Genomic DNA, 17,099 nt, shown 5'->3' with positions numbered 1-17,099 from the left:
GCCGAGAATAGGTCGTGCCCGAGCCCTGTTCGTGCCGTCGTGAAACGCGACGGCGTTCACGACAGCGCGAACGCTTGGCCTCCATATCGGAGAATCGCCCCCAAGGACTTTGCAGAGGAAAGGGAGATTGGAGATAGGGCACCAGTTTGCAGGAGGAGGGGTCAAGAGTTGGTTGTTTGGAGGAAAGGAGAGTCAAATTTGAAGGAAAGAGGGCCAATGTCCAAGGAGAGAGAACCATTAACAATATTGGTTAGCATGGGGACCAGGAGGGGAAGTTGGGTGGGCAGCAGTTTAGTGGCATAAGGATCAAGGGAGCAGGAGGTGGGTCTCATGGACAAGATGAGCTCGGAGAGGGAATGAGTGGAGACAGGAGAGAAACTAGAGAAAGATTAGCTAGTTCAGGGCTAGGGCTGGGGAAACCTGGGAGGCTGGTGGCTCGGCTAAGGGAGGGAAGTCTTAAAGGCAGCTGAACAGATTGTCTCCAAATTAGTGGCAAAGAAGCCCATGAGCTCCTCCCACTTGTGAAGGTGAGGTTGGAAGAGGCAGGAGGGTGGGGTTTAAGAAAGGCAGTTTGCAATAAAGAAAAGGGAAAGCTTCTGGTGTTAAAAACGGTGAGCTTTGGGGGTTTAAAAAGGGTTAGTTTGCATTCCAGGAGGATTCGGGAATAGAGAGGAGTTTCAGCAGATAAGATAATCTGTTAATGTCTTTATGTGGTCCAGCCATGTCTGGTTGTGAATGGTGTTATGGGCCAGGGTTTAGAGAACCCCAAAGTGTATCATGAAGTTCCCCGACCCACAACTTTTAATAGACTGTGGTATGGAGAGCACACGGCCCACTCTACAAGTGTGGTAGAGCAGAAATGGAAAAGTATTTTTTAAAGCAAAACAATGTTTATTCTATGAACTCAAGTTAACCTTTTTAAAACATACAGTGAACATCTTAGCAACCATTAATTCAAATACAACCCCTAAAGACTACAACACTAAGTAAAACCTTTAAGCTTTCCTTTTTAACATCCATACGACTTAAAACCAAAACCTTTATCAGAAGCACATCATGTTAAAGTCACTACTGAAAACATTTATAATTCTGAATTCACCAAGTGATCAAGCGATAGTCTTTTGATGGCAGAGAGAACAGCAGTACACCAGCTTGGTCTGGCTTCAGCTCCAACACTGAAAACGAAACTAAAACACACCCTGCAGCCTGCTCAAAAACAAAAGCAAAAAGCTGACAGACAGCCCAGCTCCACCCACTCTCTGACATCACTGCAGCAGTAAACACCCATTTCTTAAAGATACTCTCTACAGATATTTCTATACACACCCATTTATAAACACCCATTTCTTAAAGGTACTCTCACTACAGATATTTCTATACACACCCATTTATAAACACCCATTTCTTAAAGGTACTCTCACATGACAATGGTAAACCATTTGTTCACCACATACAGTCATGTCTGCATCTCTTTGACTTGGGGGAGTGGAGGTGAGGGCTGTACCGGGGGAAAGGTCAGGGTGAGAGAGATAATGATGGTTTTATTGGTACAAGAGCACTGAAGGTAGAGGTGAGGGTGTTGTCGAGATCATCAGTGACTGCAGAAATGTTGTGGCGAGCAGAGGGCCAAAGGCTAGACAGCTGAGATTTTGAAAATGTGATTGTTAGTGGATTGGGGCATAGCTCTTTCCAGGGCCGGACACAAAAGTAGGAGGTTGTGAATGGTAAGGAACGGACAGGTGGAGAGGGAGCTGAAGAGGTGATCAGAGATAGATTTCCTCTGATTGATATGCTGGGACTAGCAAGAACACATGAGATGGCAAGGTCAAGGAGCAGCTGTGAATACCATAGATCATGGCGCATAAGCTTCTTAAACTGATCTTCATTTCACAGTATAAATCTAATCACACTGCTCTCTGTGCTGCCCCAGCTCCATGGATGACAACACAGTCAATGCAGCTGGTGGACATTCAACTCATCGGGCTGCTCCGATGCTTAGCAGAAAGGTGTACCGACCAGCAGTTTTACCTCATTCTGAAGTCCATCACACAGGGCCTTGAAGTCAGCAACCTTTGGAAAGGACGGCACCAGGTGAGTGGACCTCTGGCCTGACGCCCAAACCTCTCACTGAGCTGACTTGTATTCTCACTGACGCTGTACTTTGGTCTGCCTTGTCCGTTTGATTCAGGATGTCGTGTCGTCTCTGACTCTGACCACCCTCCTCTTGAAATGTTCACTAAGCGGCGATGTCGGAAAGGCTGTTTGGTTTACAGCGCCGCAGATCATCACAGCGCTCCTGGTAAGTAATAGATCATAGAACATTACAGCGCAGTACAGGCCCTTCGGCCCTCGATGTTGCGCCGACCTGTGAAACCACTCGAAAGCCCATCTACACGATTCCCTTATTGTCCATATGTCTATCCAATGACCATTTGAATGCCCTTAGTGTTGGCGAGTCCACTACTGTTGCAGGCATGGCATTCCACGCCCTTACTACTCTCTGAGTAAAGAACCTACCTCTGACATCTGTCTTATATCTATCCCCCCTCAATTTAAAGCTATGTCCCCTCGTGCTAGACATCACCATCCGAGGAAAAAGGCTCTCACTGTCCACCCTATCCAATCCTCTGATCATCTTGTATGCCTCAATTAAGTCTCCTTTTAACCTTCTTCTCTCTAACGAAAACAGCCTCAAGTCCCTCAGTCTTTTCTCATAAGATCTTCCCTCCATACCAGACAACATTCTGGTAAATCTCCTCTGCACCCTTTCCAATGCTTCCACATCCTTCCTATAATGCGGCGACCAGAATTGCACGCAATACTCCAAATGCGGCCGCACCAGAGTTTTGTACAGCTGCAACATGACCTCATGGCTCCGAAACTCAATCCCTCTACCAATAAAAGCTAACACACCGTACGCCTTCTTAACAACCCTCTCCACCTGAGTGGCAACTTTCAGGGATCAATGTACATGGACACCGAGACCTCTCTGTTCATCCACACTGCCAAGAATCTTACCATTAGCCCAGTACTCTGTCTTCCTGTTATTCCTTCCAAAATGAATCACCTCACACTTTTCTGCATTAAAATCCATTTGCCACCTCTCAGCCCAGCGCTGCAGCTTATCTATGTCCCTCTGTAACTTGTAACATCCTTCCGCACTGTCCACAACTCCACCGACTTTAGTGTCATCTGCAAATTTACTCACCCATCCTTCTACGCCCTCCTCCAGGTCATTTATAAAAATGACAAACAGCAGTGGCCCCAAAACAGATCCTTGTGGTACACCACTGGTAACTGGACTCCAGTCTGAACACTTCCCATCAACCACCACCCTTTGTCTTCTTCCGGCTAGCCAATTTCTGATCCAAACTGCTAAATCTCCCTGAATCCCATGCTTCCGTATTTTCTGCAGTAGCCTACCGTGGGGAACCTTATCAAACGCTTTACTGAAATCTTGAATTAAAGCAGAATTAAAGCTTCGGCCCTCCAAGCTTGCGCAGATCATGCTGCCCGTCTAACCTAAAACCTTTTACACTTCTGGGGCCCGCATCCCTCTATTCCCATCCTATTAATGTATTTGTCAAGACAACTCTTAAACATCACTATCACATCAGCTTCCACCACCTCCTCTGGCAGCGGGTTCCAGGCATCCACTACCCTCTGTGTATAAAACTTCCCTCTCACATCTCCTCTAAACATTTGCCCCTCGCACCTTAAACCAATGTCCCCTAATAATTGAGTCTTCCACCCTGAGAAAGAGCTTCTGACTATCCACTCTGTCCATTCTCCTCTTAATTTTGTAGACTCCTATCAGGTCACCCCTCAACCTCCGTCGTTCCAGTGAGAACAAACCAAATTTATCCAACCTCTCCTAATTGCCAATGCCCTTCATTCCAGGCAACATCCTGGTAAACTTCTTCTGTACCCTCTCCAAAGCCTCCACATCCTTCTGGTAGTGTGGCGAATGGAATTGAATACTACCTTCCAAGTATGGCCTAACTGGGGGTTCTGTACAGCTGCCGCATGACTTGCCAATTTTTCTACTCAATGCCCCTCCCGATGAAGGCAAACAAGCCATATGCATTCTGGACTACCTTCTTCACCTGTGTTGCCACTTTCAGTGACCTATGGACCTGTATACCCAGATCCCTCTGCCTGTCAATTCTCTTCAGGGTTCTGCCATTTACTGTATATTAAACCTCCCAAAATGCATTACCTCACATTTGTCCGGATTAAACTCCATCTGCCATCTCTTCGCCCAAGTCTCTAACCGATCCATATCCTGCTGTATCCTCTGACAGTCCTCATCGCTATCCGCAATTCCACCAACCTTTGTGTCGTCCGCAAACTTACTAGTCAGACCAGTTACATTTTCCTCCAATCATTTATATATACGACAAACAGCAAAGGTCCCTGCATTGTGGAATGCCACTAGTCACAGCTCTCCAATCAGAAAAGTACCCTTCCACTGCTACCCTCTGTCTTCTATGACCGAGCAGTTCTTGCCAGCTCACCTCTGATCCCATGTGACTTCACTGTATGTACCAGTCTGCCATGAGGGACCTTGTCAAAGGCCTTACTGATGTCCATGTAGACAATATCCACTGCCCTATCTTCATCAATCACCTTCGTCACTTCCGCAAAAAACTCAATCACATTATTGAGACACGCCTTCCCCTTCACAAAACCGTGCCGCCTCTCGCTAATATGTCCACTTGCTTTCAAATGGGAGTAAATCCTGTCTCGAAGAATGCTTTCCAATAATTTACCTACAACTGACATTAGGCTCACCGACCTGTAATTTCCTGGATTATCCTTGCTACCCTTCTTAAACAAAGGAATAACATTAGCTATTCTCCAGTCCTCTGGGACCTCACCTGTAGCCTGTGAGGATACAACGATTTCTGTCAAAGTCCCAGTAATTTCCTCCCTTGCCTCCCTCAGTATTCTGGGGTAGATCTCATCAGGCCCTGGGAACTTATCTACCTTAATGTTTTTCAAGACGCCCAACACCTCTTCCTTTTTGATCTCAATGTGATCCAGAATATCTACACTCTCTATCCTATACTCCTCTTCCACCACGTCCTTCTCTTTGATGAATACCGATGCAAGGTACTCATTTAGTATCTCGCCCATTTCCTCTGGCTCCATGCATAGATTCCCTCTCCTGTCCTTGAGTGGGTCAATCCTTTCCCTGGCTACCCTCTTGCTCTTTATATACGTATAAAAAGCTTTGGGATTTTCCTCAATCCTGTTTGTCAATGACTTTTCGTGACCCGTTGTAGTCCTCCTGACTCCTTGTTTAAGTTCCTTCCTACTTTCCTCATGGGCTTCCTCTGTTCCCACCCTTCTAGCCTCTTACAAATGCTTCCTTTTTCTTTTTGACTAGGCTCATATTATCCCTCGTTATCCAAGGTTCCCAAAACTTGCAATATTTATCCTTCTTCCTCATGATCCTGAATTCCTATCAACTGACATTTGAAAGCCTCCGACATGCCAGAAGTTAATTTACCCTCAAACATCCACCCCCAATCTATATTTTTCAGTTCCTGCCTAATATTGTTATAATTAGCCTTCCCCCAATTTAGGACCTTCACCCGAGGACTACTCTTATCATTATCCAACAGTAGCTTAAAACCTACTGAATTATGGTCATTGTTCCCAAAATGCTCCCCTGCTGAAACTTGGACCACCTGGCCGGTCTCTTTCCCCAATATCAGGTCCAGTACGGCCCCTTCCCTAGCTGGACTATTTACATATTGTTTCAATAAGCCCTCCTGGATGCTCCTTACAAACTCTGCCCCATCCAAGCACCTAGCACTGAGTGAGTCCTATCACTATAAGGGAAGTTAAAATCACCCACCACAACAGCCCTGTTGCTTTTACATCTTTCCAAAATCTGCCGACGTATCTGTTTGTCTATCTCCCCTGGCTGTTGGGAGGCCTGCAGTAAACCCCCAACATTGTGACTGCACCCTTCCTATTCCTGAGCTGTACCCATATTGTCTCGCTGCATGAACCCTCTGAGGTGTCCTCCCACAGTACAGCTGTGATATTCTCCTTAACCAGTAGTGCAACTCCCCCACCCCTTTGTATCCCCCTCTATCCCACCTGAAACATTTAAATCGTGGAACATTTAGCTGCAATCCTACCCCTTCCTCCATCAAGCCTTTGAAATGGCAGCAACATTTCAACCTATCGGATCTCTGGGTTGTAAGTCCAATAACAGAACAACTCCGTCCACTATATTTTATCAGAATCTAATATGTTTTCTTATGAGGAAGAAAACAAAAAGGCCTTCGGTTTATATAGCACGTTTCACAGCCACTGGATGTCTGAAAAGCTCTTTACCCGCAATGCAGTACTTTTGAAGTGTGGTCACTGTTGTAATGTAGGAAACACAGCGGCCAATTTGTGCACTGCAACATCCCACAATCAGCAATGTGATAATGGTGAGATAATCTCTCTTTTTTTTTGTGCTGTTGATTGAGGGATAAATGTTGGCCAGGACACCATTGATAACTCCCCTGCTCTTCCTTGAAATGGTGCTGTGGGATCTTTTACATCCACCTGAACAGAGGCCTCAGCTTACCATTTCATCCAAAAGACAGCACCTGCAACAGTGCAGCCCTCTCTCATTGCTGCACTGGAGTGACAGCCTTGATTTTTGTACTCGAGGCCTGCAGTGGGAATCAAACCTGCAACCTTACGATTAGATAAGACATGAGAGTGCTACCAACTGAGCCACAGCTGACACTTGAAATATTCAGTAGAATGATAGAACTTACAGTGCAGCCCATTGGTAGATAGCTCACCGTCATCACCTTTTAATCTCTTGGCTTTTCAGGTCTTGTGCAAAGAAGCAGTGCTGGATCAGCCTTGGGGCTATAAGGTCACTTTGCTCAGTTTGGAGACCTTGGCAGTTCTCATCCAGCAGGGAGAAGGCATACTGTCAAACGCACATCATGTGACACTTGCGTTTGATGCTTTGTTATGTGTTCCACTTGACCACCTGAGGCTGGCTGAATATGGAACTATTTTCCGAGCTATCCAGGAGGTGCTGTTTTCTATTTTGCAGTCTCAGCCTAAGGTAAGCGCTGCTACTGGGTATTTCATAGTTTCATAGAATTTACAGTGCAGAAGGAGGCCATTCGGCCCATCGAGTCTGCACCGGCTCTTGGAAAGAGCACCCTACCGAGGCCCACACCTCCACCCTATCCCCATAACCTCTTAACCCAGTAACCACACCCAACACTAAGGGCAATTTTGGACACTAAGGACAATTTAACATGGCCAATCCACCTAACCTGCACATCTTTGGACTGTGGGAGGAACCGGAGCACCCGGAGGAAACCCACGCACACACGGGGAGGACGTGCAGACTCCGCACAGACAGTGACCCAAGCCAGGAATCGAACCTGGGACCCTGGAGCTGTGAAGCAATTGTGCTATCCACAATGCTACCGTGCTGCTCACAAATATGGTATAATAAGGTACAATAAGGGTTCTCTCCTAAATGCTGCAGCTAAATCAGTCTGTTGAACCCTGACATTGGTGAGGGGTGGAGAGAAGGGCACGCTGCAGGACAGGACTATCTTCATCCTCCCAGTTCCTGCCGGTAAGATCTTGCCCATTCCAGCCTTTCCTTGCACTGTGTTTGATGAGGCCCTCGGGAGCCTGGATGTGCCACTGTGAGCTGGATTTAACATATCTCTGCCGGTGGGTTTGAAGACAAAAGAGACTCATTAAATCTAGCAGATGGTTTGCTACCACCGACTTACCTGCGCCTGACCCCCACTGCGGTTTTCCAGCAGCCGAGGTGGTGTTGGATGCCATCCATCAATGGACCAGTTGAGACCGTTAAGTGCAAAATCAATGCCCACCTAAGGGCCTTGCCCCCACTGCCGGCATTTAACCAGCAGTGGGAGAGGCCCACACCAAGCAGCCAGCCCAACAGGCTTCCCTGTGCGAACATAGAACATAGAACATTACAGCGCAGTACAGGCCCTTCGGCCCTCGATGTTGCGCCGACCTGTGAAACCACTCTAAAGCCCATCTACACTGTTCCCTTATCGTCCATATGCCTATCCAATGACCATTTGAATGCCCTTCGTGTTGGCGAGTTCACTACTGTTGCAGGCAGGGCATTCCGCGCCCTTACTACTCTCTGAGTAAAGAACCTACCTCTGACATCTGTCTTATATCTATCTCCCCTCAATTTAAAACTATGTCCCCTCGTGCTAGACATCACCATCCAAGGAAAAAGGCTCCCACTGTCCACCCTATCCAATCCTCTGATCATCTTGTATGCCTCAATTAAGTCACCTCTTAACCTTCTTCTTTCTAACGAAAACAGCCTCAAGTCCCTCAGCCTTTCCTCATAAGATCTTCCCTCCATACCAGGCAACATTCTGGTAAATCTCCTCTGCACCCTTTCCAATGCTTCCACATCCTTCCTATAATGCGGCGACCAGAATTGCACGCAATACTCCAAATGCGGCCGCACCAGAATTTTGTACAGCTGCAACATGACTTCATAGCTCCGAAACTCAATCCCCCTACCAATAAAAGCTAACACACCGTACGCCTTCTTAACAACCCTCTCAACCTGGGTGGCACCTTTCAGGGATCTATGTACACGGACACCGAGATCTCTCTGCTCATCCACACTGCCAAGAATCTTACCATTAGCCCAGTACTCTGTCTTCCTGTTATTCCTTCCAAAATGAATCACCTCACACTTTTCTGCATTAAAATCCATTTGCCACCTCTCAGCCAAGCGCTGCAGCTTATCTATGTCCCTCTGTAACTTGTAACATCCTTCCGCACTGTCCACAACTCCACCGACTTTAGTGTCATCTGCAAATTTACTCACCCATCCTTCTACGCCCTCCTCCAGGTCATTTATAAAAATGACAAACAGCAGTGGCCCCAAAACAGATCCTTGTGGTACACCACTGGTAACTGGACTCCAGTCTGAACATCTCCCATCAACCACCACCCTTTGTCTTCTTCCAGCTAGCCAATTTCTGATCCAAACTGCTAAATCACCCTGAATCCCATGCCTCCGTATTTTCTGCAGTAGCCTACCGTGGGGAACCTTATCAAACGCTTTACTGAAATCCATATACACCACATCAACTGCTTTACCCTCATCCACCTGTTTGGTCACCTTCTCAAAGAACTCAATAAGGTTTGTGAGGCACGACCTACCCTTCACAAAACCGTGTTGACTATCTCTAATCAAATTATTCCTTTCCAGATGATTATACATCCTATCTCTTATAAACCTTTCCAAGATTTTGCCCACAACAGAAGTAAGGCTGGTGGGCGGAGTATATGCTCCCTCCTTAGATCGAGGGGCATTCCCAAAGGTGTAGACTCCCCCAGGCTGCCCTCCCCATGTCCACACAAATCCCAATCCTCAATGCCTGCACTGATCTCCAAGCACTCACAAAGTTCCAATATACACTTGTCACATGAGGGGTGCAGTACTGGCAGTGGCCACCGCTGTCCCATCGGCTCTACCAGTACACGGGAGCACTGTCAGCCTCTGATTGGTCAGCAGTTCTCTGAGGCAGGACCTACTCCTGAGCTGTGGAATCCCACCTCAAGTCTATTAATCGCAGCTGGCTGTTAAATTACTGTGGACCAACAATTCCTCTCCTTGGCAGACTCCCCTGCTCACCTTTTTCTCCAGAGAGTGAGGACCATGATGCTGCCTATAAATTCAGCCCAGTGTGTCCAATGCCCGTCCCCCTCACCCTGCCACTGATGTTCCCTGAATCCGAGAACATGGCCTGTGGGTTTTATAGCGGTGAAGGGACATTTCCTTTCCCTGATGCACAGATTAGATGCAATGGGTGATTTCAGAGAATTTTCCTATTGCACTCAAATTTCCTACTGCTTCGTCCCTGCTGCCATCAGACTTTTGAATGGACCTACCTCGTATTAAGTTGATCTTTTCTCTCCACCTTGCTATGACTGTAACATTATATTCTGCAGTCTCTCCTTCCTTCCCGATGTACGGTCTGCATTGTTTGTACAGCATGCAAGAAACAATACTTTTCACTGTATACTAATACATGTGACAATAATAAATCAAATCAAAAATTTCTAGAGTGTATTGACAGAATAAACTCGGTGACTTTTTTAAAAAGTTGGATCGTTAACAACCATATTTGCCGTTATCAAGGAATCAGAGGTCGTTCAGCCCATCAAACCTGCACCGGCAAAAACCTACTCTAAATCTACAGTAATTCCACTTCCCAGCAATTGGTCCATAGGCTTGATTGGCATGACATTTCAGTGCTTATTCAAGTCGAACCCTGTTATGGTGCGGCACAGTGGTTAGCACTGGTGCCTCACAGCACCAGGGACCCGGCTTCAATTCCAGCCTTGGGTCACTGTGGAAGTTTGCACGTTCTCCCCGTGTGTGCGTGGGTTTCTTCCGGGTGCTCTGGTTTTCTCCCACAGTCCAAAGATGTGCAGGTTAGGTGGATTGGCCATGTTAAATTGACCGGTAGGTTAGGTGGGGTTGATGGGAGAGGGTGGGGGAGTGGGCCTATGTAGGGTGCTGATTCAGAGGGTTGGTGCAGACTTGATGGGCCGAATAGCCTCTTTCTGCACTCTTCTATTCTATTCTCTAAGTATTTTTAAAAGATTGAGATTTCATGCCTCAACAACCCTCCCATGCAGTGCATTTCAGATCCCCACCACCCTCTGGGTGAAAGTTTTCCTCAAATCCCCTCTAAACCTCTCGCCTTTCACCTAAAGATTATGCCCCCTCGTTACTGACCCTTCAACTAAGGGGAACAGCTGCTTTCTATTCACCCTGTCCATGCCCCTTGTAATCTTATACACCTCAATCAGGTCCCCTCTCCGCCTTCTCTGCTTCAAAGAAAACAACCTGAGCATATCCAGCCTCTCTTCATAGCTCAAATGTTCCATCCCATGTGCTTTCTTAACTATCCTATTAACCTCTTCTGCCCCCTTCAGGGATCTTTCTTGTACGTAGACCCTGTTATTATAAAGCTGCTTTATTTGCTGATTAAAAGACTTTCATGTGGAACAAAAGGGGACTTTATTTGCAAGGGGGAGTTTGCACATTCTTCCCAAGTCTGCGTGAGTTTCCTCCAGGTACTCCGGTTTCCTCCCAGTCAAAAGATGTGCAGGATAGGTGGATTGGTCATGATCAATGTGTGAGGTTACTGGGATAGGGCGGGGAAGTGGGCCTCGGTAAAGTACTCTTTCGGAGGTTGATGCAGACCTGATGGGCCGAATGGCCTCATTCTATCATTCTACACTGTAGGGATTTTATGGATATAGCAGGGGCTGAGTGCCGATTTCTATGACCAGTGAGTATGCTCACCCTTGTGTTCTCAGGGAAAAGCCTGCGCTATCGCTTTAGACTTTAATGACAGGAGCTATCAATCAGCTGCTGTTGGCCAGGTTCACCACCGACTGGCTGTCCTCATCTGGGATCTTACTACTGCCTAATCTGGGAGTGATGTGACTGGTCTATGGAAAGAGAGCCTGGCTCAATATTAACTTAAAGAGGGAGACATTTTTGAAAATGTGAACCTTTTTGGATGCCCTGAAACTCCAGCTTTAGTTATTTCTTGTTGCCCTGATTGAATTATTATCACTGATCAGGATCCTTTACTTTGGTACACAGGTTTTGCTCAATGCAGCACCCTCCTTCCTCAAATGCTTTAATCGTCTGGTGCTTTCTGTTATGCATAAAGGTCATCAAAAATGTGTTGGAGAGAAAGGTAGGTGCAGAAAAAGTTTGCCCTGAATTATTCTACCTTTTGATGAAGTCACTGCCTCTGTAATGCTCTGGAGTGTCAGCCTTGTGTCACAGAATGTTGGTGTTGCAGGTGAGGCCAGCATTTGTTGCCCTAATTGCCCTGGAAAGCAGCGGCATGCTAGGCAATTTCAGAGGGCAGTTAAGTCAAACCAAACTGCTTGGGTTGGAATTACAAATAGGCCAGACCAGATAAGGATGGCAGATTTGTGAACCAGATGTTTTATTAGGACAACTGCTGAAATTTTCATTGCCTAAGTTTATATTCCCGTGTTGTTAATTGAATTTAAAATTTAGGGAGCGGCACGGTAGCACAAGTGGATAGCACTGTGGCTTTACAGCACCCGGGTCCCAGGTTCGATTCCCCTCTGGGTCACTGTCTGTGCGGAGTCTGCACGTTCTCCCCGTGTCTGTGTGAGTTTCCTCCGGGTGCTCCGGTTTCCTCCCACAGTCCAAAGATGTGCAGGTTAGGCGGATTGGCCATGTTAAATTGCCCTTAATGACATAAAGGTTAGGAGGGGTTATTGGGTTACGGGGATCGGGTGGAAGTGAGGGCTTAAGTGGGTCAGTGCAGACTCGATGGGCCGAATGGCCTCCTTCTGCACTGTATGTTCTAAAACATTAGCCTTGGCCTCTGGATTACTGGTCCAGTGACATTACCACAAGGTCATCATCTCCCCTGTATATGCCTTGGAGTGGGGCTAGACTCTGTAATCTTCTGAGCAACGGCACATATTCATACATTGAGCTCAGCGCAATACTGTTTCCACACTTTTAAACATGCAGTTTTGAAGTGTGATCGAAAGCAATTTCCATTTATACAGAAAGGGAAAATGTAATAGTTGCTGGAAAATTTGAAAGAAAAGCATAAAATGCTGAAAAAGTTGGTATCAATGGGGGGAGATACAGTTAACATTTCAGGTTGATGACCCTCAGTCAGAGTTTGGCCTGACTTATTGAGTACTTCCAGTATTTTCTGTTTTAACTGCATTTATATATTGCCTTTAACATAGTTGTCTCAAGGTGTTTCACGAGCATAATCAGAGATAGTTTAACACTGAGTCGCATGGATAGCTATCAGGACAGCGGGTTTGGTTTTGAGAAGCATCTCAAAAGGAGGATAGGAAGACGGAGAGGTTTAGGGAAAGAATTCCAGAGCTCAGAGCCTAGACAGCTGAAGACATTTTTCGAGAAGTTAAAATTGGCAGTGCACCAGAGGCCAGAATTGAAAGGACGCAAATATCTGCGACTTGTATGAGTGGAGAGAGTAATAAAGGGAGGGACGAGATCATGTTTTTACACAAGCAAATATTCAACAAGAATTTTAATCTCAAACACTGCAGTCAGGATGCTGTTTAAACCACTGAGGGAGAATTCAGAATGTCCAATTCACCTAACAGTACATCTTTTGGGACTTGTGGGAGGAAACCGGAGCACCCGGAAGAAACCCACACAGCCAAAGGGAGAACGCACAGACTCCGCAGTCAGTGACCCAGGCAGGGAATCGAACCCGTGTTCCTGGCGCTGTGAAGCAACAATGCTAACCGTGCCCCCACAGTCTCGTGGGTTTCTGATGGTGGCATTTCCCCCCTGTGATCTGGATTTGAGACCAGCTGCTACCTTTTTGGTTGGAAAAGTGAATTTAAGGTGTTCAACTCAGTTTGGATTGTGGTGTCCCAAACCACAAAAGTCTCAGAGCTGTAGCACCAGTGGCTGTTCTAAGGCTGGAGTAGAAGGAGCTTTATCGAACGAAGAGTGAGTACCCACATTAGGAAAGATGTGGAGATGCCGCCGTTGGACTGGGGTGGGCACAGTAAGAAGTCTTACAACAGGTTAAAGTCCAACATGTTTGTTTTGAATCACTAGCTTTCGGAGCGCAGCTCCTTCTTCAGGTATGTCACATTAGGGGTTATCCCTCATTACCATCCACCAGCTGAACAAGAGGTTATCAAAAACAATTTCTATATAGTCATGGAGGGCCAGTTTTTGGGTTGGTGTGTCAATATTACATGAGGGCGAATTGACGCGAGGGTGAATCGGTGCACTGTAGTGTCGGTCCAGTGAGATGCAGTGTTATAATGTAACAGTAAAATATCAAAATAAGTAAGGCATTCATTTATGATCCAGTAACGCTTCCCCTTTGGCTGGAGATCTTCAATCTTTAATTATTGTAATTTTATTACAGGTACAACAACAGTCAGTGAAGTTGTCTTGGAATGTGCACGTCTGGTGGAAAGAACGTACACTCACATTTCATCAAAAGCAGAGGAATTTGCAATGTTTTCTGCCTTTGCAGTGGCACAGTACATCAATGAGCTACAAAAGGTAATCATCAACAGCAATCAATTCTACCTTCTAATTGCAGGAGTTTACTAGCAATTCAGCCAAGGCTCAATCGTAGGACATGTTTTGCGGCAGGGTTTCCCCAGAGAAGGATTATGGGGTGGCTACAGGCACCATCGAGGCCTTGGGAACTGGGGTGCCTTATTGACCCTCTTAATCACGCTTTAATTTGATGCTTTAAGTTTCATTTGTCTTTTTTTTTGTTAAGGCAGTATCCCGTCAAGGGGCTGCCCCTTTAATTTGTCCCTCAGTTTATTTGATTTAGTTCAATTGGTTATCTAGTTTACCCTAAAATAGTAGAACACTTGCCTGAGTCAAAGGTTAAGGGTTAGATCTCCACTGCTAAGACTTGAGCAGAACTGTATTTGCTGGACTCGCTGTTACAATATGGCTGCCAATTAGTCCAAAACACAATCCCACAAACAGCAACGTTGCCTATTTTCGTGTTGGTTGAGGAATAAATATTGACCAAGACACTGGGAATAACTCCCTCCCCGTTCTTCAATTTAGAACCGTGGTATATTTCGCATCCACCTAAAACAGCCAACATCTTAACGTCTCATCTGAAAGACAGCATCACTGCAAATGCATTTGGACTCTGGTCATCTCGTGTAGGACTTGGAAGCCACAGTCTTCTAACTCAGAGATGAGGGATGCCATCAGCTGAGCTGACACCACATCGCACCCTGTCATGTTGTGCCACAGACTGCCAGGAACCTGGTTTATGCCTATGATTCCCGGCCTGTTGAGTTCTCACATGTCCTAATCCACCTGACGCAAATCACACTTGAAATGAAAATGAAAATCGCTTATTGTCACAAGTAGGCTTCAATGAAGTTACTGTGAAAAGCCCCTAGACGCCACATTCCGGCACCTGTTCGGGGAGGCTGGTACGGGAATCGAACCGTGCTGCTGGCCTGCTTTAAAAGCCAGCGATTTAGCAGAATGTGCTAAAAAGAGACTACTATTGTCTGCCTGTTCTCCTGCTACAAGCAGTTAGTTGGAATACTTGCAAACCCTAGGTCCAGCATATTGGAGAGTCACAAGTAGCCGAGCATTGTGGAACATCAGAGATGAGTGCAGATTGCTGGCAGGGCTGTTAGGCCAAACAGCCTCACACTCTGAGCACCTCTCAAAATGGAATTCAGAATGCTGTAGTTACCTGCAAAATAGCAGCTGCACCGTATCCAAATGCCTCTCTTATTTCTGAAATACTCCACAATGAAAGACGTCATATGTTTTTTTTAACATGAGGGCCTCCTATCAGTCTGTGTTTTTTATTTTCAGGTTACCCTCGATACAGACGTGAAAAGACACTTGACAGGGGGAATTTATCACCTCCTGGATCTGATCACTGAGCACGATCTCCGCTTCCTCAATGCATCATTACAGACTGGTGTGAGGGAGGTGTTTAAGGAGTTGTACAATGATTACATGCACTACCACAAGAGTAAAAGACAAGGCGAGGAGAAGTACACAGCCTAAACTGGATGGAACTTTTGTTTTCTTTTGGCTCTGCAAATTTTCATCTCTTCCTCGCGATGCTGGCCTCTCCCGATGGTGTGTTGCCTTGGTGGCCCATTGCCCACGTGACAGGATTATTCATGGATCGATCCTTGTATGTTGGTGGGAATGACCACTGCAGCCCAGTCTTCAACCAAGTGGTTCCCAACAAGCAAGCTGGAAAGAAAAATCTTGCTCATTTCTGCAACCCCCTCCTCTCCCTCTGTGAGAGGCACTGTCACTGCTTTTAGCTGCCCAGCTGAAATCAGCTGAGAAAACATGCCCTCAGAACATTCCCAGTCAGTGCTGTTCAGTTGAGCGACTTTTAAAAAGATATGAAAATAGCTGGGACATAAAATGGAGGCTCCTCTCTCATTACTACATAACATGAAACAGACACTGTCTGTGTCGAATCAAATATCCAATTAACTATATGGGGCAATGTGACCCTAGTATAATTTTGGTTGTGAGCCATGCACAAATTCAGTACTTGATGCAGATGAAGACTGAAAATTATGTTAAGTCATTCCCTCATTGTTTGTTTAGCTTTTTCAAAGCTATATCTCAGCATCAAAGCCATTCAGAGTGGTGAATATATTCTGTTCTGGTAAAGTCCAGGTTCTGCAGGCAAGTTAAGACTCGTGTATTCTCAGTCTGAAAGACTACAGACAAGAAACCAAAAATCAGCCTGTTGGTAAACTGATTAAGAGGCAGCTTGTTCATATGGGCACATTAGCTCCTTATGGACCAGGGGGCAGCACGGTGGTGCAGTGGTTAGCACTGCTGCCTACAGCGCTGAGAACCCAGTTTGATCCCTGCCCCGGGTCACTGTCTGTATGGAGTTTGCACATTTTAAAAATTATAAAATGTAGAGAACCCAATTATTTTCTTTTCCCAATTATGGGGCAATTTAGCGTGGCCAATCCACCCAACTGCCCATCTTTGGGTTGTGGGGGTGAAACCCACACAGACACGAGAAAATGTGCAAATTCCACACAGACAGTGACCCAGGGCCAGGATTCGAACCTGGGTCCTCAGCACTGTAGGCAGCAATGCTAACCACTGTGCCACGTGCCACCCCCTCCCCTGTCTGCTTGGGTTTCACCCCCACAACCCAAAGATGTGCAGGTGGATTGGCCACACTAAATTGCCCCTTAATTTTTTTTAAAAGCTCTTCCTGGACCTATTAGAATTAACTTTCATCAGTATTGTATTGGTTAGTATTGTCATGTCTTTTTATACATGAACTTTTGTAAATAAATCTAGAATAATTTAGCTTTGTGCTGGTCTAAGGAGGGTGATTTTTTTTCACTAGGACTACATTTTCCAGTAACACAATTATTCCTGGGTTAGTGTGGTCCCATTTAACTCTGATCAAGTATGGCAAAGAATGTGGTTTACAGCTGCAGTCAAATCTATTCGAGAGAAAGGTCATTGGGGA

General features: G+C 46.0%; 1 protein-coding gene across 6 annotated transcripts in view; it reads left to right on the top strand.

Moving 5' to 3' along the window:
- urb2 (URB2 ribosome biogenesis homolog) overlaps nucleotides 1–16,937 on the top strand; it is a 32,871-nt gene extending 15,934 nt beyond the window's left edge. For 4 of the 6 annotated variants that reach the window (XM_072505392.1, XM_072505428.1, XM_072505418.1 and 1 more), the window contains exons 5-10: nucleotides 1,931–2,091; nucleotides 2,189–2,299; nucleotides 6,851–7,093; nucleotides 11,681–11,777; nucleotides 13,998–14,137; nucleotides 15,443–16,937. In XM_072505392.1, coding sequence (XP_072361493.1) covers nucleotides 1,931–2,091; nucleotides 2,189–2,299; nucleotides 6,851–7,093; nucleotides 11,681–11,777; nucleotides 13,998–14,137; nucleotides 15,443–15,640 — 950 coding nt within the window. In that variant the 3' untranslated portion in view covers nucleotides 15,641–16,937. Of the gene's footprint in view, nucleotides 1–1,930; nucleotides 2,092–2,188; nucleotides 2,300–6,850; nucleotides 7,094–11,680; nucleotides 11,781–13,997; nucleotides 14,138–15,442 lie in introns of all 6 variants that reach the window. The other 2 variants (XM_072505400.1, XM_072505436.1) reach the window with 2 other exon arrangements.
- Nucleotides 16,938–17,099: the final 162 nt, after the last annotated feature.

The sequence above is a fragment of the Scyliorhinus torazame genome, chromosome 1 (genome assembly GCF_047496885.1).
Source record: "Scyliorhinus torazame isolate Kashiwa2021f chromosome 1, sScyTor2.1, whole genome shotgun sequence".
Taxonomy (NCBI): Eukaryota; Metazoa; Chordata; class Chondrichthyes; order Carcharhiniformes; family Scyliorhinidae; genus Scyliorhinus; species Scyliorhinus torazame.
This window is presented reverse-complemented; position numbering and strand designations above follow the sequence as displayed.